The sequence below is a fragment of the Gekko japonicus genome, unplaced genomic scaffold (genome assembly GCF_001447785.1).
Source record: "Gekko japonicus isolate JY-2015 unplaced genomic scaffold, Gekko_japonicus_V1.1 scaffold1241, whole genome shotgun sequence".
Lineage (NCBI taxonomy): Eukaryota > Metazoa > Chordata > Lepidosauria > Squamata > Gekkonidae > Gekko > Gekko japonicus.
Window position 1 is genome coordinate 291,706 of NW_015170314.1, and position 27,011 is coordinate 318,716.

The following is a 27,011-nucleotide window of genomic DNA, read 5'->3' on the forward strand; positions in this document are numbered from 1 at the left end:
GGATGGGCCATTGGCCTGATCCAACATCGGCTTCTCTTATGTTCTTATAGGAACTCTCAGTCTGGGGCAAGGGATGCTCTGTATTCTTGGTGCTTGGGGGGGCAACAGGGGGAGGGCTGCTAGTGTCCTGGCCCCACTGCTGGACCTCCTGATGGCACCTGGTCTTTTTGGCCACTGTGTGACAGAGTGTTGGACTGGATGGGCCATTGGCCTGATCCAACATCGGCTTCTCTTATGTTCTTATAGGAACTCTCAGTCTGGGGCAAGTGATGCTCTGTATTCTTGGTGCTGGGGGGGGAGCAACAGTAGGAGGGCTTCTGGTGTCTTGTCCCCACTGCTGGACCTCCTGATGGGACCTGGTATTTCTGGCCACTGTGTGACACAGTGTTGGACTGGGTGGGCCGTTGCCCTGATCCAACATTGGCTCCTCTTATGTTCTTATGTTGTCTTCTGTCTATTACTTTTGAACATATTGGGAGTACGCACCCATGTGTATAGCCTGTGTTCATCTCCGTGTGGGTTTCCTGCGATTTCCTACACACTGCTAATGGTTAAAGGTGTCTCCAGGATGTCAGAATACCAAGAGGCGAAATTCCCTCTATTACCATAGTCCGTTCTGATTGCAAAAATATCACTTCTGAAAAAACGTAAGCAATAGAATGTCTTCTGAGAGGTCTTCATGTCTGAGCGGTACTCAGTTTCCAGTTTTTTCTCTCCCCATCCCTCCTGCACGTGCCTCCTGATGTTCTTGAAGGCCCACAGACTTCCAAGAGTTACATTTTGGGGAGCAGAGCAGGAAAGGGGAAGCAGCAGCGTTCCTTCATACAAGTACAGCTGTGCTCATGGTCCAGAGGTGCCCTTCCCAGTATGTCCGAAAGTGACAGACAGAACTCCACCAAGAGATCTTGTGATTTCTTCCAGTCCTTTAAAGGGCAAAGCAGCCTTCAGGCACGATGGGGAGCAAAATACCCAGGGGAAGATTAAGACTTTCAGAAGGTAAAATACAAACATCTTCTGGTGTTTCACAGCAAGAAGCCCGAGTTTATCACCAGCTGCACACTCAACAGGCAGCCGCCGTCAGCACTGCCAAGCAGTTCCCTCTAAGCTGAGTTAGTGTGAGCCAGCTCAGTTTTTTAGCCTCCATAGGAAGGGATGGCTCCGGAACAGACTAATTAACGCAGTAGCCAGATTGCTCGCTCACAACTTTATTGCCAGTAGCTCACAAAGTGGAATTTTTGCTCACAAGACTCCACAGCTTAGAGGGAACATTGCGTGCCAAGTATACTTGTACAATGTACATATTTCAGACACCTGCGTTGCATGTTTACTACTCTTAGGTATATGCTTGGAAAAATGTAGTAAATGAAGAGGCTCTTCATACGCCTAGAAATTGCCTGCAGCAGCGTATAACCCTGGAACATGGAGCTTGCATTGCACCATGCGTTTGATGTGAATCATTCTGGGTTGTGGAACAAAACGCACAGGACAAAGGGGGAAGTTGTGTCTGAGAGAAAAAGACTAGTCACATTCCAGTTTTATTCATAGGGGATTTGAATCCAGGTTCGTACAGGGAACTGCCTTATACTGATTGGTCTACACCAGGGTCAATATTGTCTACTCAGACTGGCAGCAGCTCTCCAGGGTCTCAGGCGGAGGTCTTTCATTTCACCTACCACCTGGTCCTTTAAACTGGAGATGTTAGGGATTGAACCTGGGACCTTCTGCACGCCAAGCAGATGCTCTTCCATTGAGCCACGGCCTCACCCCACTTCCAAAGCATCGCTGAAGCCTGCCACGATGAATTGTCCATTTGTTGAACAGGTATAGGTTGCCAAAACTGGCCCATGCATACAGAAGCAATCACCATCTACTAAATCGGGGCATTATCCCATTGAACGTAGGCCACTGCTGGCAGATTCTCTGCTGTGCTGGGTAAACGGCTTTCCTAGCTCAGTCTGAAAGAGTTCCTTCGACTGGAGGCAGATCATAAGAGGGAGGGCAGGAAGGGATAATCCAGTGCTTGGCTTTTGTGGCCCTTTCTTACACGTCCAGGGTAATGCCGATCACCACTTTGGGGTCTGGAAGGAATTTTCCTCCAGATTGGCCCAGGGATTCTGGAGATTTTTGTGGGGTTTTTTTTTTGTTTTTGTTTTGCCTTTCTCTGGGCATAGAGCAGGGGGCACTGGGGGATAGCTGTGAATTCCCTGCATTGTGCAGGGGGTGGACTAGATGACCCTTGGGGGTCCCTTCAAGCTCTTCCGTTTCCGTGGAGAGACTGGGAATGGAACTCTGGACCTTCTACACATGCTCCGCCTACAGCCTCCACACAGTTCACCAAGCTGCAGTCTGCCAACAGGAGACAAGGACAGAAGGCATTTGAAATACAAAGAATGGCATTCAGTGCAAATGATTGACCCTACAGGCTTCCCGGAGGTGAGAGAAAGCACTTCCTTATCGCAAGGCGTGCCCACACTCTCCCCGTGACTCATTCGCCAGCCAGCCTACGGCCTCGCCCTCGAGAGCAGGACTCCCACTTGCTGCAGAGGGGGAAGTCAACAGATTCACAACAGAATGTTTCGTAAGCGACTCTGTCCGCCCGGCCCGTGCATTTTAAGAGCAGGAGGCCACGATATGAATCTGAACATTATCAAAACTACCAGGAGGTCACAAGATCTTTCACTTTAGCAAAAAGGATGAAGAGTCTGGGACTTTTCAGTTTAGAAGAGATTGGATTTATACCCCGCCCTTCACTACCCGAAGGCGTCTCAGAGCGGCTGACAAACTCCTTTCCCTTCTCCTAGCGCTGTCCGAAGACGTTTCCGTGGTCATGTGGCTGGCATGACTAGACGCCGAGGTGCACGGAACACTGTTACCTTCCCACTGAAGTGGTACCTATTCATCTTCTTGCAGTTTCTTGCTTTTGTACTGCTAGGTTGGCAGGAGCTGGGGCCAGGGACGGGAGCTCACTCCGTCACGCGGCACTCGGGTCTTGAACTGCCGAACTAGACTTTCCTGTCTGCAGCTCAGCATCTTAACCTGAGCCACCTAGGTCCTTCATGTGAAGGGCGGGGCATAAATCCAATCTCCTCCTCCTCCTCCTCTCTGCAGCATCGCCCCTGCCTTGGATTCAGATGAACAAGGCCCAGGTGGTAATTGTTCTCCAGGTCAGTTTGACCAGGGACCAGACCAGTGCTCCAAGAGAGCCAGTTTGCCGTCCTGGTTAAGTGCAGGCACTCTCTAATATGGGAGAACCGGGTCTGATTCCCCACTCCTCCACGTGCACCTGGCTGGATGACCTTGGGCAAGCCATAGTTCTGATAAGAGCTGTTCTTGAAAAAGAGCAGTTTCTGTCAAGAGCTCTCTCAGCCCCGCCTACCTCTGTTGTGGGGAGGGGAAGTGAAAGGGGTTTGTAAGCCGCTCTGAGACTCCTTCGGGTAGTGAAGGTCTAGGATGAAGTGAGGTAGAAAGGTGTTACTGTGTATAGATCAGTATGATCTAGTATGCAAGTCTTAGCTGTCATGTTGTTGTTCAGTCGCACAGTCGAGTCTGACTCTTCGCGACCCCATAGACCAGCTCTCGCCAGGCCCTCCTGTCTTCCGCCATCCTCTGAAGTTTGCTCAATTTCATGTTCGTTGCATCTATGACACTGTCTAACCATCTCATCCTTTGCCGTCCCCGTCTTCTTTGACCTTCAATCTTTCCCAGCTGTCATGCTAAGTGGTTAATAATCTTACAGCCAGGTGTTTAACTACCAGGTGCTACTCTTTGTCCTAGTTAAGAGTAGGTAATTAGTCTGCCCTGTTAATGATTGGCTGGGACTTGTATATAAGGTGTAGGCTTGATAAGTTGGGTGGGGGGAACATAGCTCTCTCCAACTGAGGTATGTTATGCTGTGTAACAGTCTGTATATTCTCTGTGTAAATATTCACCATTATTTCACTATAAACTTTCTGCCTTTCACCGCCAGTCGGTCTCCAGGCTTCTTATTTACTGCACCCAATAGAAGGATGGGGTATAAATCCAATCTCTTCTTCTTCATGGCAGAATCGATACCAAGATTTCCCCACTGCAGTGGAACATTCTAACTGCTAAACCACACTGGCTCTCCCTGAGAGGAACCCTTGTTCCTGTAACTGAGCAAAACCAAAACAGCTTCAAAAACAAAACAAAGATGTCCTTAAGTTAAGAGACAACGTCAGCTCAACTGATAAACTAGAGTGCTTGCTTGTTAACTTATCGAATCAAATTCACACAGACTGCTTACAATATTAACGTCAGGTGTGGGGGTGGATGCATGGAGCATTGTGGTTATTTTCTTATTGACTGCATTTAAACCCTGCCTTTCTCTCCAGTGGACACCCAAAGCAGCTTACGTCATTCTCCTCTCCTCCATTTTATCTTCACAAGAACCCCGCAAGGTAGGCTAGGCCGAGAGTGTACGTGTGGCCCAAGGTCACCCAGCATCCTTCCAAGGCAGAGCGGGGATTCGATTCTGGGTCCCCCAGGTCACAGCCTGACACCCTAACCACTACGCCACACTGTCTCTCTTGAAGAAGTCAAAACAAGGAGGTACAAAAATGTCCTTCCGGAACAAACGCTTGAGGGTTGTGTAAATTCTTTATTGTATGCAGTTTAAAAACAAGCAAACAAAACAAAAAAGGCTTCCCTTTTGCACAACAATTGTTTGGGGCCCAGTCTGAACCCAGCGCAACAGGCCGTGGACACAATTCACTCATTGCAACTTCAGGACTGAAACACGAGACCGAAAAAATGAAGATCAGTTACGCTGCACCGGTTGAAGCCAGGCGGACACGGGACAGGGGAAAGTGAGCTGCGGAGCGCGAGAACAGTTGGCTTCGCCACCCCGGCGACAGCAGCACCCCCCTCCCCACTTCTAACCCGTTTCAGGCCCAATTCCTTTCCTGGTGAGATTCCCCATATTTTTTTGAGCAGCTTCCAGCTGCTAGGCCACATCTGGAAGCCTCCCCCCTCCCCTGCATTCTAGTGTATACGATGCAGAGCGCCCTGTCGCTGTTTCTCCCTTATTCAGTGGTGAAGCCGAGGCAACGGTGGACAATCGTTGCATTTTGCCGCCGGTGGATGTCGCGTCTCACAGTTTCCACAGCATGGCCACAGCCTTGCAGATGCCCACGTCGTGGTAGTTGAAGTAGCAGAGGCCGGCAAAGGTGACGGCGGACAGCAGGTAGAGGCCGGCGCTGGCTAGCTTAAAGGACGTCTCTCCGTGGACATAGTCGGTTACAACCTGGCCGAGGCCCCTGCGGTGGGGAAGAGCAGAGAAGAGGCAAGATGAAAATACCAACTACCAATGCTCCCTCTAAGCTGTGGAGTCTTGTGGGCAAAAATACTACTCTGTGAGCTACTGGCATTAAGGTTGTGAGCGGGCCATTTGGCTACTGCATGAATTAGCTCGGTCTGGAGCAGTGTTCCCTCTACGCTGAGTTAGTGTGAGCTAGCTCGCAGTTTTTTAGCCTCCGGCTCACACATCTTTGCCTTAGCTCAGGAAGGAGGGCTCCAGAGCAAGCTAATTAAGGCAGTAGCCAAGGCACTCGCTCACAACTTTAATGCCAGTAGCTCACAAAGTAGAATTTCTGCTCACAAAACTCCACAGGTTAGAGGGAGCATTGGTGAGGGGCCGTCCTTCCTGAGCCAAGACAGAAATGTGTGAGCCGGAGGCTAAAAAACTGTGAGCTGGCGCACACTCACTCAGCTTAGAGGGAACTCTGCCAACTACAGATACCTTTTCCAGGTCAGCCCCTGCCCCTCTTCCTAATCTTTTCAAGGCCAAGCTCTGTAGGAACTTCGGACTGACCCAAATATCAACTTGACTTTTCGTGACTTCCACATTGCTCAAGGAGGTGTTGGCAGTTTACACAGAAGAATCTCTTTTCCCTGCTACAAAGGAAACCCCTTTCGTTTTCTACATCCAGGGCAATTCTTGAGCCTTCTCTCTCCTGGGAAAGCTGCCAAAGACAGTGCAGAGGTCCAATGGGGGAGAAATGTCAGGAAATTTTCCTTTCAAGGGAAGATTTCCTCTCCAGAGGAAGTCACACGCTGCACTGAGAGCGTGTGACTGGCCCAAGGGCACCCAGCGAGCTCCCACGGCACAGCAGAGACTCGAACCTGAGTCTCCCAGATCTCCCCTCCACTTTATCCTCACAACAACACTGTGAGGTAGGCTGCACTGAGAGCGTGTGACTGGCCCAAGGGCACCCAGTGAGCTCCCACGGCACAGCAGAGAGAGATGTAAAATTTCCGGAAATTTTGAAGCTCAGAAAAAACCCCGGTTTTTCCCCAGTTTTTTTCTGGAAAAAAAAGAGGAAATTTTCGGAAAAATTGAAAAAAATGCTACATTACTATTTCTTTTGTCTTTTCTAGACTGAAAGTCATTCTGTTACTTTAGGAACATAAAATATGACTATGGACATTTTTACTTGGCATGAAAGTATCACAACTAGCATATTAAAAATATAGTGTATCCAAACAATTATTACAAACAGAATACCCACCCACATGCAAAAACAAAACTGAAACCTTCTTATTTTCTTCTGACAATAGCACCTCTTAAAGGAAGAAATGAATCTTCCTTTGGGGTGGGGGGAACAGCCCCACCCTTCCTCAGCCTGTGACTATTGGTTTTAAGTTACCTAGAGTTATACATTACCATGAAATCAGGTCAGGAGAACCCCCTCTAGGCTCTGAGACAGGAGTGGGAGGTGCCGGAATGTCGGGAAACTATTCAGTATTATTCGCAGGAGTGAGGAAACTGGGGCGACAAGAAAGGCAGCGGCGGAACAGAGCGCCCTACTCAAATAATCAGTTCTCAAGTGTCCCTTTCTCTACTGAGTCATTCATGAGACCAGCTGGGGAAACCATGGGCTCATTTGTCTTCAAGGGCCAGACTCCTGCCTTTGCTGGGGAAAGTCCCTGGCTTGCTTGGGGAAGAAAGAACACAGCCCTGCAAGCACTGCGCATTTAGAGGGTGATGAAATGAAATGACAACAGGGGAGCCATTAACAGCAAAAGATCGGGAAGTTGCACAACAGCAGCCGGAGGAATTCATGTGCTCGAAGACTTCCTTTCCTTTTATTCCCTTAGAAGCTCGTTGATTCGTAAATCTTGAGCAGTGGGAAAAATTGTTCCTTGTTTTTTTGGATGCAAGGGCCAAAAGGACTGAAACGTTCTGCAATTGCTAAAGTAAAGTAGGTTCCTTGTAATTAAGTAAAAAGGTAATTAAGTAAAGAATCACAGTGGCATCCAGTCAAAGTCAGTACAAAGTCAAAACCTGATTACCAGAACATCCTTCACTGGCCTGAAGTGGATGAGGTCTCACTGGGGCAGCAAGAATGTCGGGCAGTCTGAGTAGACAATACTGATGGACCACCAGTCTGTTTCAGTATAAGGCAGCTTCATGTGTTTTCATGACTTGGGGTAAGGTGGCTTAAGTCGTCATGTAGGAAGGGGTTGTGGCTCAGTGGCAGAGCATCCGCTTGGCATGCAGAAGGTCCCGGGTTCAATCCCTGGCATCTCCAGTTTTAAGGACCAGGTAGTAGGTGGTGGGAAAGACCTCTGCCTGAGGCCCTGGAGAGCCGCTGCCAGTCTGAGTTGACAAGACTGACCTCAATAGACAGACGGTCTGATTCAGTAGAAGGCAGCTTCATGCGTTCCCATGACTTGGTGTAAGGTAGCTTCCATATTCATGTAAGAAGGGATCGTGGCCAATGCTCCCTCTAAGCTGTGCAAAACTTCTACTTTGTGAGCTACTGGCATTAAAGTTGTGAGTGAGCGATTTGGCTGCTGCATAAAATAGTTTGCTCTGGAGCCATCCTTCCTGATTGTAAGACAAAAGTGTGTGAGCCAGAGGCTAAAAAACTGTGAGCTAGCTCACACTGACTCAGCTTAGAGGGAACACTGGTCGTGGCTCAGAAGCAGAGCCTCTGCTTGGTATGTAGAAGGTCCCAGGTTCAATCCCCGGCATCTCCAGTGTTTTGGAGTATAAGGGAACGGTGGGTTAATTAAAGGTTTAACATAATGATCCCTTATATTTTCAAAGAACCTACATTCGAGCAGGGCATGAAAGGATGTATCGATCCTGGGCAAATTCTGTCTGAGTGGGGCCTGTTCGAAAATCTCCCCGGTAAAACCACTCAGTCTTGTCTTGCAAACAAGAAAGCGCTGCGTATTGTGGTCGACTCTAGAAACCGAAGGTGCAACAAAGTACTTCAGGCTGCACATGCAGCTGAGAGCAGATGCGGCGCATGCAAGAAGAGATCCCCCCAAGGAACCCACAATGATTACAAGAAGGCCTGGATCCTCCTGAGGGACTGAACTCTGAAACTAGACCGCTAGCTGTAAGGCCCAAGCCCAAACTTGAAAAATGCCAACTGCACAAGACTGTAGAATAGGGACCTCATCATCGAAAGGCTAGATCAAATCAAGCCTGAACTCTCCCTAGATCAGGGGTGTCAAACATAAGGCCCGGCGGCTGGAACCGGCCCATTCAGAGCTCTTATATGGCCTGTGAGCAACCAGTGCAAGGGAGGGAACAGGAGATTGTTCATGGGGGAGTGGGCAGAGCCACTCCAATTGTGGCTTCACCATGGTGCAACAAACCTCATCTGCAGCAGTCAAGCAGTGCGGGAACGTCTGCCCAGTGCTGCGTTGCTAGGTCTCCAGTCCACCCATATGGGTTTTCCTTTGGACCCCCCCTCCCAGTTCACGGAGCCTTGCAGTGAGGACACACCAACTCGGAGCTTACCAGCTGCTGTCCTTTATACAGTTTATATCTCCGGGACCTGGCATTATGTTTTATGGCACACACGGCCAGTGTTCCCTCTAAGCTGAGTTAGTGTGAGCCAGCTCACAGTTTTTTAGCCTCTGGCTCACACATTTTTCTCTTAGCTCAGGAAGGATGGCTCCAGAGCAAACTAATTTATGCAGCAGTGAAAATAGCACCTCCTAAAGGAAGAAATGCATCTTGTTCTTGCATCGGAGAGTTCAGTTTGTAACCTAGGACTTGCTTGTTCTCAGTGCACAGACATTAGATCAATCTGATACCATGCATATTTTTTTAGAAATGATTTGGAAAATATTTGAACACCTTGTCTTAAAATATTTTATTCATCACGTTAAAATAAAACGTTCTATAATCAATTTCTTTTCTTTTCTTTTTTCAATTTTTCGGGGGGGGGGGGGGGGGCCAAAAAAGGTTTCGGGGGAAACCTGAATTTTTCCGGTTTCCCCCCGGGCCTTCACATCTCTAGCCATAGAGGCCATCTAGTCCAGCCCCCGGCTCCATGCAGGATCGGCCTAAAGCGTCCCTGACAAGCGTTCGTCCAGCCGCTACTTGAAGACTGCCAGGGAAGGGGAGCTGAACTACTCTTACTGTAGATTTGGGCGGGGTCACTGTGTTGGTCTGTAGCAACAGAACAAAGTCTGAGTCCAGGGGCACCTTTAAGACCAGCAAAGTTTTATTCTGAGTATAAGCTTTCGTGTTCGGGCACACTTCTTCAGATACACTTCTTTGTGAGCGTGCACGTGAAAGCTTATGCCCAGAATAAATCTTTGACGGTGTTAAAGGTGCCACTGGACTCAAACTCATCCTACTCTTCCTGCGAAAATCCCGCCCCCAATAACCAGCCAGCATCTCCCTGTAATTTAAACCCATGATTGCGAGTCCTCTCCTCTGCCGTCAACAGGAACAGCTCCCTGCCCTCCTCTAAGGGACAGCCCATCAAACACTTCGACAGCAATCGTGTCCCCCCCCCACCTCCTTTTCTCCAGAGGGAACATTCCCAAGTCCCTCAGCCTTTCCTCGTAGGGCTTGGTCTCCAGGCCCCCTGATCATCCTCGTCCCTCTCCTCCGCACCCACTCCATTCTTTTGAAATCAGGCCTCCAGTACTGCACACACGACTCCAGCCACAGCCTGGCCAATACAGTATACAGCAGGACTATGACACCTTGGAGCTGCGGTGGCTCAAGTGGTTAAGATGCTGAACTGCAGGCTGTGGAAGGTCAGTAGTTCAGCAGTTCGAGACCCGGGCTGCCGCATGACGGAGTGAGCTTCCGTCTCTAGTTCCAGCTCCTGCCAACCTAGCAGTTCGAAAGCAAGAAACTGCAAGTAGATAAATAGGTACCGCTTTGGTGGGAAGGGAACAGCGTTCCGTACGCCTTGGTGTTTAGTCATGCCAGCCACATGACCATGGAAACATCTTTGGACAGCGCTGGCTCTTCGGCTTTGAAACGGAGATGAGCACCGCAACCCTAGAGTCGGAATCGACTGGCTTTCAAGCAAGGGAACCTTTACCTTTATGACACCTTGCTATTTGGATGTTATGCCTCTGTTGATACACCCCAAGACCGCATGCCGCTGCACCACACTGACTGCTTATATTTTGCTTATAGTCCACCCGTACCCCAAGATCTTGTTCACACACACACACACTGCTACCCAGAAGTGTTGGCAGGTCAAGAGAAGGGACAATAAGAACTTAACTGAGGGCATACCAAAGGAAACAGAAAAGGCTTTGCCTGCTGACCCAGGACAATGACTAAGGGAGACAAATGAATCTCCTTGGGTTGCTGCCCATCTACCCCACAACAGATCTGTGTGTGGAGGAGGACTGTGCACCGTCAACCAAAGACAGCGCTGAACAAATAAATGTTTAAAGGATCTGGAAGAATTTTTTAAAATAAATAATACTGAAGGAATGTCCTTGGCTACAATTTGGGGAGCAAGTAAACCTTTCATTAGAAGAATCCTATTAGCAGCTGCTGCCAAGAAGAAAAAAAAAGGGGGGGGGGGGAACAGAACTAAGACATTGATAGGGAAAAAATCCAAAGATTGGAGCAAGAGCACACACACACAAAAATCCGAACAAAGATACATTAGTAGAAATCAGACAACTAAAGAATCAATTAGATATGTTCGAAATGGAAGAGGTATAGAAAAAAATTAAAATTAAAGCAAAGGCATTTTGAACACGCTAATAAACCTGGCAGATACTTTACAAGGTAGAAGGAGAATGAGAAAAACTTCTGATTATTGTATAAGTGGATTTTGAACAAAAATATCTTTTGCTTTTTATTGTGAGATAATGTAATAGACGTTCCTTCGGACTTTGGTACATTAAAAGCTACAGTTAGTGCGCAGAAATGACAAAATATGTAACGTGGAATATATAGAGACGATGAAATTAATGATGTCCTTGCAAAACAGATCAGTTATGAAATCTGAAATATAAAATGTTTGAAGTAAGGACTATTGCAGTCTATGGAGAATGTCATAAAAATCGTGGTGAAGGGGAAATTGGGGAGAAATATTTTCTGTTCTGTAGTGTATAATATTATATGAGCCTTCTTTTCCTTTTGTAACCCTTTTATATCATTATCTTGTTTTCTAATACACATATATAAAAACTAAAAATAGCTCTGAATGAAGCCAAACTGCAGCCCTTGGCTTTTCACAGAGGGAAGCACGGATGTGCTCACATATAACTCCTAGTGAGGCCCGATATGAAGGCAGTGGCCAATTTAGCTCACCTGGATTCCAGTAAGCATGTGGGGGGGGGGGGGGGGGGGAAGGTGGTGTGTTGGAGGGGGTGGACTTGAGCCCTTGCTTATGGGGGAGATTAGCAGGGGTTGGGATAGGCAGGACGACACAACCGCCGACGCCAGCCCCCCACACACCAGAAACACCTTTAAGTGTTGGTTCTGGCTGTTCCACACCAGGGCAGGAGGAACACAGCCCCATCAGGACGGGGCCATTTTTTAGCCGGGGAGCCTGACTTCCCCTTCCAAGGTGGCTTTCTTGGAGCAGGGCTTCTCTCTGTCTCCTCACACCCAATCACAAAGCATTCTCTAAGGCACCGTTTCCTCGCCTTTTTAGTTTACTCCCAATTTACTTGGGAGGGCGGCCCATGTGGAGCCAGTCCCAGGTTTTTTGGCACCCGAGTTGAACTATGACCTTGTTGCCCATCTGGTCCAGCACTGCATTTTCTACAGCGGCCAACCAGACGTTGTTAAGAAACCCACAAACTTCACACGAAGGGTGCAGCTGCCCCCAAGCAAATATGCAAACCGCCAAAAAAACACCCCCAAACCCTGTACAAATAAAGTATTACACAATAAACAGCATGCTTAAAACAAATTAGTGTTTTCTTTTACAGTCCTTTTTCACAGAAGTTATCAACTACTCCCTCTTTGTCTCTAACCATAGTCACAAACATTAACTTCTGTGAAAAAGGACTGTAAAAGAAAACACTGATTCACTTTAAGGACACTGTTTGTTGCCTAATACTTCATTTGTACAGGTTTTTGTACTTTATTTGTACACAGGGTTTGTGGGGGGGGGGGTTGGTGGTTGGCATATTTGCATACGTTGTATAGCCACTGGTGGTTAAGAACGTAACAACATAAGAGAAGCCAATGTTGGATCAAGCCAATGGCCCATCCAGTCCATCACTCTGTCACACAGTGGCCAAAAATACCAGGTGCCCTCAGGAGGTCCAGCAGTGGGGCCAGGACACTAGAAGCCCTCCCACTATTGCCCCCCCCCCCCAAGCACCAAGAATACAGAGCATCCCTTGCCCCAGACCGAGAGTTCCTATCGATACCTTGTGGCTAATAGTCACGGATGGACCTCTGCTCCATATGCTTATCCAGTTCCCTCTTATAAGAACATAAGAGAAGCCCATGTTGGATCAGGCCAATGGCCCATCTAGTCCAACACTCTGTGTCACACAGTGGCCAAAAACACCAGGTGCCATCAGGAGGTCCAGCAGTGGGGCCGGGACACCAGAAGCCCTCCCACTGTTGCCCCCCCCAGCACCCAGAATACAAAGCATCCCTTTGCCCCCAATCAAATGGCATTCCATTTCCTCCTCCCGTCCAGCTACGACTGATGCTCAACAATTTTTCCTCCTCATTGTTGTAAAGGGAGGCAGGAGGGGAGAGTGTGAGACACCAACAAGGAGGATGAGGCGAGAAAGGACGATGCAAGAGGCAAACGGCAGGCCGCGGCTGCTAGAGAGGAATGGCCCGTGACTCACTTTGAGAGGCTTCGTGACCCACTTTTGGGTCCTGACCCACGGGCTGGGAAACTCTGCTCTGAGAAATCAGCCCCTGCCCACGGCTTTTCCCCACTGCAAGCTCCGGAGGCCGGGACACGGAGGCACCCGTCCCCTGCTGCTATCTCAAGAGACCCGGTTAGCTGGCCAGTGAGAGGGGGCCACGGAGAGGGCAGGAATTCCCCCCGGGATTCTCGCACAAGGTGAAGTCAGCACGGGCAAGGCGAGAGGATGTGGCTGCGTGCAAGAGCAGCGGGGGGAATCCCCACTTCACTCGACCACGACAGGCAGAAGACTCCGGTGAACCAGAGGTCTCCGATGATTACCGCTTCAGCCCATACCGAGACGACGACCCACCTTATTTATTTATTTAGGTTTCTAGGCCACCCTTCCTTGCAAGCGAGGCTCCCTCTAAGCTGTGGAGTCCTGTGAGCAAAAATCCTACTTTGTGAGCCATGGGCATTAAAGTTGTGACTGAGCAATTCGGCTGCTGCATACATTAGCCTGCTCTAGAGCCCTCCTTCCCAAGCTGAGACAAAAACGTGTGAGCCGGAGGCTAAAAAAAATGGTGAGCTGGCTCACATTAACTCAGCTTAGAGGGAACACTGCTTGCAAGCAAGGCTCAGGGTGTTTCAAGGAGAAAATACGATCAATGGTTAAAATTTAAAACCAAGAATGAGATACAAAAAAGACACAGCTCCAATAATACACCAGTGTAATTTGGTTGATCCGAGATGGTGGGAAAAAATTCCAGATTTCGCAGGCCTCCCGGGGGGGGGGGGGGGGGGGGGGCTACGGAGGACAGAGGGTATGAGTGACAGACCACAGGCTGTACCGTCGCTGCCCTCAACCTGTCCTTGCAGGATTGTCATAAGGATTTCTGAGAGGACGCCTCGGAAAGAGCTGCAAACACTTGAAACGTGCCAAATTTGGTGTAGTGGAGAGAGCCAGTTTGGTGTCGTGGTTAAGTGCACGGACTCTAATCTGGGAGGACCGGGTTTGATTCCCTACTCCTCCACTTGCACCCGGCTGGATGACCTTGGGCAAGCCCTAGTTCTGATAAGAGCTGTTCTTGGAAAAGAGCAGTTGCTGTCAGAGCTCTCTCAGCCCCACCCGCCTCACAGGTTGTCTGTTGTGGGGAGGGGAAGGGAAAGGAGTTTGTAAGCCGCTCTGAGGCTCCTTTGGGTAGTGAAGGGCGGGGTATAAATCCAATCTCTTCCTCTTCTTCTCTAATCTGAGAGAACCGGGTTTGATTCCCGACTCCTCCAATTGCACCTGCTGGATGACCTTGGGGAAGCCGTAGTTCTGATAAGAGCTGTTCTTGGAAAAAGAGCAGTTTCTATCAGAGCTCTCTCAGCCTCACCTGCCTTACAGGGTGTCTGTTGTGGGGAGGGGGAGGGAAAGGAGGTTGTAAGCCGCTCTGAGACTCCTTTGGGTAGTGAAGGGCGGGGTATAAATTCAATCTCTTCTTCTTCCTCCTCCACTTGCACCTGCTGGATGACCTTGGGCAAGCCATAGTTCTGTCAGAGCTGTTCTTGGAAAAGAGCAGTTTCTGTCAGAGCTCTCTCAGCCTCGCCTACCTCACAGGGTGTCTGTTTTGGGAGGGGGAAGGGAAAGGAGTTTGTAAGCCGCTCTGAGACACCTTTGGGTAGTGAAGGGTGGGGTCTAAATCCAATCTCTTCTTCTTCTTCTTCTTCTTCTTCAAATAATGGGTTATCCAATCTCTTCTTCTTCCTCCACTTGCACCTGCTGGATGACCTTGGGCAAGCCATAGTTCTGGCAGAGCTGTTCTTGGAAAAGAGCAGTTTCTGTCAAGAGCTCTCTCAGCCCCACCCACCTCACAGGGTGTCTGTTTTGGGAGGGGGAAGGGAAAGGAGTTTGTAAGCCGCTCTGAGACACCTTTGGGTAGTGAAGAGTGGGGTCTAAATCCAATCTCTTCTTCTTCTTCTTCAAATAATGGGTTGACTACTACAATCGAGAAGTTTTGACCCAACTATCCTGGAAACAGAGCCCTGGAGGAAGCAGGCCTTCTCTTCTCTGGGGTGTTTTCATTCTGGGGGCTGCCCGATATCTTCTGTGTGGGTCCAACTCTGCCCACCTCCCCCCATCTCTCGTCGAATGAATACGGTCAAAGCCCAATCAGATGTACAAAATATAAATTCTACATAAAAGCGTACATTCAAGATAAAACATGTAAACGTAAAATCAGCCTCTGTTATATACATTACAACTTAAAACTAAGAGACTACTTAAGTACCTCTCCCAGCAATTTATTTCCGTAATCTTTGCATGGCAAATTTTGCCACACTTCAGGGTAATTCGTTTGATCCCTGTCAGCTAGTAGCTTATCTAAATAGAATCTGATATTTCTCCCCGGAAAATGGTTGCAGAAGGGAGTTATGCAAGCGGCTCTAATATTTTGGTAGAGTAAAATTGTAAATCAACAGATTTTTTCCCCAGAGATGCCCAGGTCTGTGATGCCGGGGGGTGGGTGGGGAGGAGGTCTCATCGTCTGACTGGAACAGGGCCTCTCTGCGTCTCTGTGACACACGGCGGGAAAATTCTGAGACAGAGAAGGGGGAGAGCACCTTTCGAAATGAAGGCTGCAGGAAAAGCCACAAGAAATGGCCATGACTTATCCCCTAAGGTGCAGCGATGTAAGGGTTGCAGTCATCCACCAGGCGACGGGACTGAGCCTGGCAAGGAATGCACTGAAGAAATGACACACCGAAGAAATGACAATCTCTTAAGGCATGGGAAACACACATGCAAAATTTGAAGTGCCTAGAGGCTCATATGCAAATGTGAGAAGCCTCCAAGGCAGGATGAGAGAGCTGGGGGGGGGGGGGTTTGAAGCTAGATGGGAGCATCCGTACAGTGGCCCACTCCCAAGACCTGGTGGGGCCGAGAGAATCAGCAGGACGCAGTTATTCCTGGGAGACAAACTTCAACAGAGAGCCAGGATGTAGACTATGGGGGGCAGTGAAAGGGTATGTTAAATCCAATGAGGCAGAGCACAAGAAGCACAGTTTCTTCCGTGATAATGCCACGGGTTGGAATACCGAGCCTGAAAACAGTCATTCGGCCCTAGGGTAAGGGTCCCCCAACCAATGCTCCCTCTAAGCTGTGGAGTCCTGTGAGCAAAAACTCTACTTTGTGAGCTGCTGGCATTAAAGCTGTGAGCGGGTATTTTGGTTACTACATAAATGGGTTTGCTCTGGAGCCCTCCTTCCTGAGCCAAGACAAAAATGTGTGAGCTGGAGGCTAAAAAACTGTGAGCTAGCTCACGCTAACTCCGCTTAGAGGGAACACTGTACCCAACCTTTTTGAGCCTGTGAGCACCTTTGGAATCCTGACACACTGTGGGGGGTGCAACTACAAAGCAGAAGAAGAGATTGGATCTATACCCCACCCTTCACTCAGAGTCTCAGAGCGGCTCACAAACTCTTTTCCCTTCCCCTCCCCACAACAGACACCCTGTGAGGTAGGTGGGACTGAGAGAGCTCTTGACAGAAACTGCTCTTTTTCAAGGACAGCTCTTATCAGAACTACGGCTTGCCCACGGTCATCCAGCCAGGTGCAAGTGGAGGAGTGGGGAAACAAACCTGGTCCTCCCAGATTAGAGTCTGCCCTTCTAACCACTATGCCAAACTGGCTACAGCAAAACAGCTGCCACAGGAGGCGGAGCCAGCCACCAAATGGCTGCCGCAGCTGACCCTTAGCCACACAGTGATGATCCTTGTGCTGTAGTGACAGCTGCTGCCAAAGCAACCAAATCTGCACAGCCAATCAAATCTCCTGTGGCCAATCAGAAGCCTCGCTGGGCAAAAGCCTGCACTAGGGACATATGATTGCCCCCCATCCAAAACTCTATGGGTGGTCTTGAGAAAGAGAAAGTAGGCAGGGAGGCAACAAAGGAAGAAGTGTTGTAATGGCAACAAAAACTGCCTGGGCACACATGCATTTGCAGACCATGACATGACAAAAAATAAAGCCATAACGACAGTGCACTGGAGGATTTAAAGCACGGAACCAGCTAGAGGGGAGGAGACCATTCTGAGTGTGGCCCTCGTGAAATGCAAGCCCCACTGAACGGGGCGGGGGCAGTGTCCACAGCAGTATTAAATGCCCGCATACACGACCCAGACACTCCAACAGGGTCACGTGCCATTTCAAAAGGAGAAGCTTCTCAAAACTGAGGGGGACCGTGAGAAGGAGGAAGTTTGAAGGGTGAGTCAGGAGGATCACCAATTTTTTTTTAAAGCTTGGGGGGGGGGGCAACCTGGTGCAGGGATCCCCAGCCTTTTTGAGCCTTTGGAAATCTGACACGGGGCAGTGGGCACAACTATAAAATGGACTTGCAGGAAGAAGAAGAGAAAAAGAGATTGGATCTCTACCCTGCCCTTCACTCGGAGTCTCAGAGCAGCTTACAATCTCCTTTCCCTTCCCCTCTCCTCGTGAGCAATGCTCCCTCTGAGCTGTGAGCAAAAATTCTACTTTGTGGACTACTGGCATGAAAGCTGTGAGGGAGCGATTTGGCTGCTGCATAAATTACTTTGCCCTGGAGCCATCCTTTCTGAGCTAAGACTAAAATGTGTGAGCCGGAGGCTAAAAAACTGTGAGCTGGCTCACACTCACTCAGCTTAGAGGGAACACTGCCTGTGAGGGAGGTGGGGCTGAGAGAGCTCTTTCGATAACTGCTATTTCAAGAACAGCTCAGACAGAACTATGGCTTGCCCAAGGTCATCCAGCAGCTGCAAGTGGAGGCGTGGGGAATCAAACCCAGTCCTCCCAGATTAGAGTCCATGCACTTAACCACTATACCCAATCCCAAGGAGAAGAGGGGGAAATTAAACAAAAATACTTGGAAAGAGCAGTGAGAGAATAAAACCGACACTGTGGCGGCCACAGAACTAACATCATATTAATCCACACAGCCAACCAAGTCTTCAGTAGCCAATCAGAAGCTCTGCTGGGCAAAACATAAGAATATAAGAGACGCCAATGTTGGATCAGGCCAATCGCCCATCTAGTCCAACACTCTGTGTCACACGGTGGCCAGAAATACCAGGTGCCATCAGGAGGTCCACCAGTGGGGCCAGGGCACTAGAAGCCATCCCACTGTTGCCCCCACCACCACCACCAAGAATACAGAGCATCTCTTGCCCCAGACTGAGAGTTCCTATCTATACCTTGTGGCTAATCGCCACCGATGGACCTCTGCTCCATACGTTTATCCAGTTCCCTCTTGAAGCTGTCCATGCTTGTAGCCGCCACCACCTCCTGTGGCAGTGGATTCCATGTGTTAAACACTCTTTGGATGAAGAAGGACTTCCTTTTATCTGTTCTAACCCGACCGCTCAGCAATTTCATGGAGTGCCCACGAGTTCTTGTATTGTGAGAAAGGGAGAAAAGGACTTCTTTCTGGACCTGCTCTATCCCATGCCTAATTTTGTAAACCTCGATCATGTCACCCCTCAGCCATCATTTCCCCAAGCTGAAGAGCCCCAAGTGCTTTAACCTTTCTTCATAGGGAAAGTGTTCCAACCCTTTGATCATTCTAGTTGCCCTTTTCTGCACTTTTTCCAATGCTATAGTATCCTTTTTGAGGTGTGGTGACCAGAACTGTACACAGTACTCCAAATGAGGATGTACCACTGATTTATACAGGGGCATTATGATACTGGCTGATTTGTTTTCAATTCCCTTCCTAATAATCCCCAGCATAGCGTTGGCCTTTTTTATTGCTGTCACACACTGTCTTGACATTTTCATTGAGTTATCTACTACGATTCCAAGATCTCTCTCTTGGTCAGTCTCTGCCAGTTCAGACCCCATCAACATGAATTTATAGTTAGGATTTTTTGCTCCAATGTGCATCACTTGACACTTGGCCACATTGAACCCCATTTGCCACACTGACACCCACTTGTCTGTAATATGCCATGATTTTCCCACTGTTCCGTTCTCAAGATGGTAATGATTGGTTTTATTTAACTGCAGGTCGATGATATTTTAAAGTCTGGTATATCGGACTGCTAAGTTTTATCGTTATCTGCCTTGTAAGTATTTTAAAACCGTGAGGGTACCTTAAGGACTGAACTGGGTATTTTTAAGTACCACACTGCCCTCTAGTGTCAGGCCACAGCATCAACACCGAAAAGACAATTTCCCCTTTCATGAAAACCGTTTCAGAGGATAGCCGCGTTGGTCTACAGTAGAGCAGTCAGATTCGAGTTCAGTAACACCTTAGAGACCTACAAGATTTCTAAGGTAGAAGCTTTCAAGAGTCAAAGCTCAATTGTGACGAACCTACTGAAGGGACTGCTTTGACTCTCGAAAGCGTGAACATTTTGTTGGTCTCTAAGGTGCTACTGGATTCGAATCTAATTTCCCCTTTTCTGTTTCATTTCACGGGTGAAGAAATCAAAAGTGTCTTGAAGGCGCCTTTGACTGCGATCTTGCAAGGGCATCTAAACTGGAAGGCTAATAATTGTGCAGAAGTGATGTCTACAGCAGAAAACTTTAGTAATTGCAAAAGAATCACCAAAACAAACAAACAACACTTGAGAAGATGAATCACTGTAAGAGCTGCCTCACAGAATCAGACCAACGTCTATCTACTCGGCCTTGTTTTTTCTCTGTCTCCCAAAGAGGCCAGCCAGGTACGCCTGAGAGGCTCACAGGCCCAGCAAGATGCAAACACAGTGGCTCTCCAACATAAAGTATTCCAAAGTACACTGCTCCTGCATGTGGAGGTTCCATTCTAACATGGCTCACAGGCCTGAAAAGCCCCTGCTTGGCTTGCAGACTGAACAAGCAAAGGAACTTGTATGACCCAAAGACAGACCAGAGCAGAAATAAGAGGGCAGATCCTGGGGCGCTACACGAGCTAGATTCAAATTTATGTATTTGAATCTAATATGTATTTGAATTTATGTATTTGAATCATAACTGAAAATTATGTATACATAAAATTGGAAGGCCATATTGGAGTGTTCCCTGCTCTCTCAACTACTTTGGCCACCAAACGAGCAGGGAGCCCTCACTGGAGAAGACCCCGATGCTGGGAAAGACTGAAGGTCAAAGAAGACGGGGACGGCAAAGGATGAGATGGTTAGACAGTGTCATCGAAGCAACGAACATGAAGTTAAGCAAACTCCGGAGGACGGTGGAAGACAGGAGGGCCTGGCGAGATGTGGTCCATGGGGTCGCGAAGAGTCGGATTCGACTGTGCGACTGAACAACAACGACAGCAAAATCCCGCCTTTCCTCCTGGTTCAAAGGATGTAACTCAGCAGAGATGACCAACACGACCTCCAGCCTCTACTCCCAAGCTGTCCGCAGAAACTCTGCTTCTATAGGGCATCTCTGAAACTAAAGACATCCCCAGGAGGTGACAGTACTGCCTTAACTTTAGGACTCACTTCTCTGGAGATTTCCAACTTGGCAAACAAGACTCCACACTCACACACGCACACACACACCCCGATCCTTTCACAGATGAATTAGCTACCTTGCTTGAAGCACCTCCAGGTTTTGGTGAGGGAAATGGAAGGGCCACGCAGATTCCAGGGCTGCTGACTCAAGACGCTAAGCAAGACTACTGAATCACTGAATCCCAGAGTTGGAAGGGGCCATACAGGCCATCTTGTTCAGCCCCCCTCCCAATGCAGGACCAGCCTACAGCATCCCTGACAAATATTCCTCCAGCCTCTTCTTGAAAGCTGCCAGTGAAGGGGAGCTACCCACCTCCCTCGGCGACTGATTCCACCTTTGATCTTTCTTAGTGTCCTTCGTTAACAGCCCTGGAACTCGTGTGTGTGTGAGAGAGAGGGAGGGAGGGAGGGAGGGAGAGCATCAAGTTGCTTCTGACTTATGGCGGCCCTATGAATGAATGACCTCTGGGACATCCAATGGCTGACACCCTTGCTCAGGTCTTGCAAAAGGAGGGCCGTGGATTCACTGACCGACTCAGCCCATCTCACGTTGGGTCTGCTGCCTTCAGCTTTCCCTAGCATTATTCCCTTCTCCAGTGACTCTTGTCAACGGTCTCAGTTTAGTCATTTTAGCCTCCAGGGAGAGTTCAGGCTTGATTTCATCAAGAACCCACTTATTTGTCTTTCTGGCGGTCGACGCTGTCCGTGAAACTCTCCTCCGACACCACGTGAACACATTAAGCTGCCGTATGCTGAATCACACCCTTGGTCCATCGAGGTCAGTATTGTCTATTCTCTAAGGTCTCAGGCAGATCTCTTTCCCATCACCTACTGCCAGATCTTTCAAGTGGAGATACCGGGGATTGAACCTGGGACCTTCTGCATGCCAAGCAGAGGCCCTGTCACTGAGCCACGGCCTTCCCACACATTTCAAAGGAATTAACGTTCTTCCTGTTGGCTTTCTTGGCCCTCCCGTTTTCTTTACAAAAACCTGGAAGTGCTTCAAACAAGTTTGAATATGGGCATAAATTGATTGGGCTGCGGTGGCTCAAGTGGTTAAGATGCTGAACTGCCGACCGGAAGGTCGGTAGTTCAGCAGTTCGAGACCCGAGAGCGGCATGACGGAGTGAGCTCCCGTCTCTGGTCCCAGCTCCTCCCAACCTAGCAGTTCGAAAGCAAGAAATTGCAAGTAGGTAAATAGGTACCGCTGCGGTGGGAAGGGAACAGCTTTCTGTGCACCTTGGCTTCTACTCATGCCGGCCACATGACCACAGAAATGTCTTCGGACAGCGCTGGCTCTTCAGCTTGGAAACGGAGATGAGCACCGCACCCCTAGAGTTGGATTTGACTGGCTTTCGACCAAGGGAAACCTTTACCTTATAAATTGATTATTGTTTTAATGGCACTTCTCCATTTGTGGTTGCTATTTATTTAGGATTCTTTTTGCTACATTAAGCTCCGCACCACTTTTTTCTGTATAACACTGTTCCTAAAAAATTTTTTAAAAGACACTAAGCAACCAAACAAGGTCCTCAGCTACAGGCCTGCACCGCTTTGGCTGTGCTTGTTTGCTTACCAGTGGCCGTGGATCGTGAGAGCCGCAGCCAGCGAGTAGTCCACGGCCGGTCCAGGGTACAGGTAGGCCGCAGGAAGGAGCCCAAGCAAGAAGACGCTGACCGCTCGCTCGGCTGTCCAGTGCAGAGAGGCTGCCTTGGAACCTGCTAAAAAAAGAAGAGGCACTGTTAACTTCCAATCGTTGCCTGCTTATGCTACTTTTAAGGGTCCAGGTTTGCAACAGCAGGAAGCCACCGAGAAGTACCATGAAGTCTGTCTCCCTCCAGCGATAAAGAATTCCCAGCATTTAACACGGTGGGCTTCCTCACACTGAGGACCAAATGGTCTCCGCAGCTCCCAAGTGGAAATCCAAACAAAAATACTGACAGAGCTTCATGGTCCCCCTAGATCTCTGGCCAGCCAGACTCACAAAGCCAGGGACTCGCCAGGCCACCAGAGGTTCCCCCAAAAGAGCAGGGAACAATTCTACTGGTGCCCGGTGCCAAACTGGGGGCATATAGCTACCTAAGTGACACTGACCTGGATGGGTGCGTAGAGGCACTGGCTTCCAATAGCATTCCGGATTCGCTTCAAGGTGCTGGTTTTGACCTTTAAAGCCTTTTATGGTCAGGGGCCTGCCTACCTAAGGGACCGCCTGGCCCTTCCTGGGCCAGGTTGGCAGTGACTAGGACCAGGGCGTTCTCCCTGGCGGCACCAACACTCTGGAATGAGCTCCCAAGTGAGATCACAGCACTGCGGGACCTCCAGCCATTCCACAGGGCCGTGAAAACGGAGCTCTTTTGCCGGGCGTTCCAGTAAGAATGACTTCATCGGTTGTGTTGCACTTGCACTCTATAATATCACGCCGCCACATTTAATTGGTTTTAAATTGAATTTTTCTGTAATTTTATTGAGTGTATTTTATGTTGGTTTTAAAATTGTAATCCGCCCTGAGCCGCCTCGGCGGGAGGGCGGGGTAGAAATCTAATTCATATAATAAACTAATAAAATATAAAATAAATGTAGGTGAATCTGGGGATGCCAGGGACAGACATCAGACGGGCAACCTCAGTGGCACCAAAAGCCTCCTTACCCTGCCCGTCCCCCCAAATCAAATGCCCAAATAACAGAAGTCAATTCAGTTATTCAGATTTGAATACCAATAATGCCATACAGTATTCCAAACCCAACAGCGGACATTTGCGTACCTGTTCTTTTTGGAGAAGGATGATGTGATTGTGGATCAGGTGCAATAGAGACCTTAGATCATCTTATGTTATTTTGCCACCAATGGATTGACCCCAGATCCTATTGGATTACTCCTATTTTACAAAGATATCACCTCCCTATGGAACCCTGGGTGATAACCATACTATTAGCTGATGAGGACCCTGAAACGACTCGCTTGGTGGCAAAATATCTTTCGATAGTGCTATTTTTAAAGCGGCTTTGAAATGTTATAAGTACCTTTTGTATACAATTTTAAAATTTTAAAACTAATTTCCATAATATCATGGTATTTTATAGAATTCATTGAAGTTTATAAAATGTGGTCTGATATTACTGATTGAGAGCATGTTTACTAGCTTTTATTGTAAAGACGTTCTGTCTAAATTTCTTGTAATTTTATGTAATGCATTTTATAGTTGTTTGCATGTTTGGCTTAAGACCTTGGGTCAATGAAGCTAATAAATGAAATGGAAATGGAGAAGGATGAAGACAGAAGTAAGTGTGGGGCAGTGGACAGTATCTTGGACAGGACTGGGACGCGGCTTGGAAGGGAGGGGTGGGCAGCCCTGAAAGGGCACATCAGCTCCGCCCACGGCATTCTGAAGCTCTTGTACGCAATGTTTTAATGTTCTGATGTTTGCCACGCTGAGGGGTCCTGAGTCAGGTGGAAAGGTGACGTACAAATGTTTAAAATAAGTAAATGTGGCCTGTCTGTGCCTAAGCAGATGTTCAGAACCCGAAGGACTAGAAACTTGCTTTTTCAAAATATAAAAACGAGGCTTCCAGGAATCACAGTTGTGAAACAAATTCTGTTGTTCTGGAGAACGTCCCTAATGATGCAGCAAGAGGGCAAACACCGTAAAGACACAGAACGCCCAGTCAAGATAAGAACCACTGCATGGTACAGAAGATTCCCGAAATCTCTTCAAGACTGCAGCCGCACATTGCACAAGCTGGAGGCACCACAATTTGTGCAGTTTGAGTATTTTCACTGTCTCCTAATTAACACAATCTGCACTGGAGGAGAGGCCCAGAGCGTCCCACCAGTGGCCACTCCACAGGTCTGCACCGCCACCATCTAGGCGCCAACATGCAATCCGGAGCAGATGTTCATCAGTGAAGAAGAACAAAGCATTTATTTATTTATTACTTCCCATTTATATCCCGCCTTGCCCGCCAAACTGACTCAAGGCGGCTTACACGAGATAAAATACAATAAAACAATAAATGCAGTAAAACTCCCTGTATAGAAATATTAATTCCTGTAGGCCTCATGTCTCCCTTTGAATGTTATGTAGCATCATGTTTCCCCTTGGAATGCCTTTTGCTCTCACCCCCGGGTGTTCTAGCTTCCTATGCCTGACCATTTGCTCAATTGCCCTGTCATATAACGACACATGTTTCACACTTCTGGCAGACCTACTGGAGCCTAGTTAGGCCTAGCTGCCAGGAGTCACGTACCACATGGAGGAGTGGTTAGAGGGAGTGGTTAGAGCTTGGGATCACATTCTGCAGGTGTGGCTTCAATACTACTGACCACTCAAGACACTTGGACAATTTCAGATCGTGTTCATTGGCTCCTGGCCCGGGTCATTTGAATCCTGAAATTGGCCCTTTTTAGTCTGAACCCAAAGACACGAGCTCAGATTTTCTGCTTGCTAATCTGTTCTTGCTATCTACTGTCTGTGGACTTATTCTGACATGCTTTGTTTCTGCCATGTGGCTGGCAGACAAAGGATCCTGGGTTGCAGCTCAACACATGGCTGCATACTGGCACAAAGATGAAACTTAAGTGGACTTTGTTAAAATGGACTGCCTTGGACTATTGACCCTTCTTCTTGTTGGTAAATATACCCTATTGTATAGTTAGGCAACAAACTTGCATAGCCTTTCTTATTTTTCTAATCTCCTATGGTCTGATTACAAGTTTCTGCTAATAAACTTTATTCTGTTTTAATACTGTGTCTGATGGATGTACCTTTGACTCCCAGTCTTAAATCCTGTGCTTGAACTGCTTTGCCAACTGTTGCTACCTTGCTAAGAATATTCTTGTGATAAGTCCCAAAAGCCAGTCAAGAGTCTGAGCCTCCTCTTGGACTGGAAGGGGATCATAGTGGAAGGTTCTGGTGGCACGTGTCTGTAAATCCATAGAGAGACTACCTCTCTTGGGGTTTTGTGTAAAATACTTTGTCTCAGTCCATGATCCTTTCCTTTCACAGTCCTGGATTGGTCTGGGGGAAAGACAGGATCATGACACTCCCATAACAACATAAAGTGCAAGTAGCTGTGGTGGCTCAAGTGGTTAAGACGCTGAACTGCATGCTGTGGAAGGTCGGTAGTTCAGCAGTTTGAGACCCGAGTGTGCCGCGTGGCAGAGTGAGCTCCCGTCTCTAGTTCCAGCTCCTGCCAACCTAGCAGTTCGAAAGCAAGAAATTGCAAGTAGATAAATAGGTACCACTTCGGTGGGAAGGTAACAGCGTTCCGTGCGCCTTGGTTTTTAGTCATGCCGACCACATGACCACAGAAACGTCTTCGGACAGCGCTGGCTCTTTGGCTTTGAAACGGAGATGAGCACTGCAACCCTAGAGTCGGACTCAACTGGCTTTCGAGCAAGGGAACCTTTACCTTTAAGACAATACAGGTGGCGGCAGTTTCTAAACATGATCCAAGAAGAAAGTGCAAAAGAGACGGCTCAGAGGCCCAACCACTGCCCATTCAGAGGTTTCTTCAAAAATGTACACTACAACCCAACATCTTTAAAAGACAAAGTCCAAAAACATTAAGCAGCACCTGCAAGTTTGCATGGTTATGGAAGAGAGCGCCAAATACACCTGTCAGACGCCAAAAGGTCTTTTCACCGTATCATGCATTAAGGCAGGGGTGGCCAAACTGCGGCTCAGGAGCCACATGCGGCTCTTTCACGCATATTGTGTGGCTCCCGGCAGGGCGGCTGGGGAAGTGAAGGGGAGGCATGCCTCCCCGATGGGTCTTCCCTTCCCCAGCCAGTGTTCCCCTCCCTGGGAAGGCTTGAGGTGGGCAGAGCAGAGAAAGAAAGCAGCTTTAACTTTAAATGCATTCTCAAAGCCTCCCCCCCCAGCCTACAAATATAATTGGATAAATAAATATCATTATCAATATCTGTTTTTACCCCTTTTGTTTTTATTTTTGGCAGTCTCGTTCAATGTTAATTAAAAAAAGTAAATTTGCATATTTCCCAATTAAAAAACGTGTGTAATATTTGTTCGTGTCTTGCGGCTCTCAAACATCTGGTGTTTATTCTGTGTGGCTCTTATGTTAAGCCAGTTTGGCTACCCCTGCATTAAGGGTTTCGAGGGAGGGATGATCGTCAATGTTAAACTGGCGCGGGGACAAGGCACAGAGAAATCTTGTGGGTGAAACTGCTTGACTCATTAGCAGACGCCGCAGAAGACCCCATGGGAAGCACAAGACAAGCCAGCAATCTCTCAAGAACACCACGAAACCCACTCAGACCAACTGTCTGCTGCAGCTCCTGTTCCTTTCACTACACTTGAAAAAGGAACAAATCCGACTCCAGGCCCCATCCCAAACATCACTGTCTGTGGACTGCAAGACCAATCAAAGCCACTGCGTGGAAAATAAGACATCCAAACATTGCTACTTTTTCGATCCAAGAAAGATGGATCCCCCGTTATGCAGCAGGGAAGACTTGAAAACACAAAC

At 48.3% G+C, this 27,011-nt stretch overlaps 1 protein-coding gene across 1 annotated transcript in view; it reads right to left on the reverse strand.

Moving 5' to 3' along the window:
- Positions 1-4,605: 4,605 nt before the first annotated feature.
- Positions 4,606-27,011, reverse strand: part of SDHD (succinate dehydrogenase complex subunit D, integral membrane protein) — a 29,012-nt gene continuing 6,606 nt past the window's right edge. Inside the window, exons 4-5 of the mRNA XM_015418013.1 lie at positions 22,102-22,246; positions 4,606-5,276 (exon numbers count right to left, since the gene is read on the reverse strand). Coding sequence (XP_015273499.1) covers positions 5,111-5,276; positions 22,102-22,246 — 311 coding nt within the window. The 3' untranslated portion in view covers positions 4,606-5,110. The remainder of the gene's footprint in view (positions 5,277-22,101; positions 22,247-27,011) is intronic.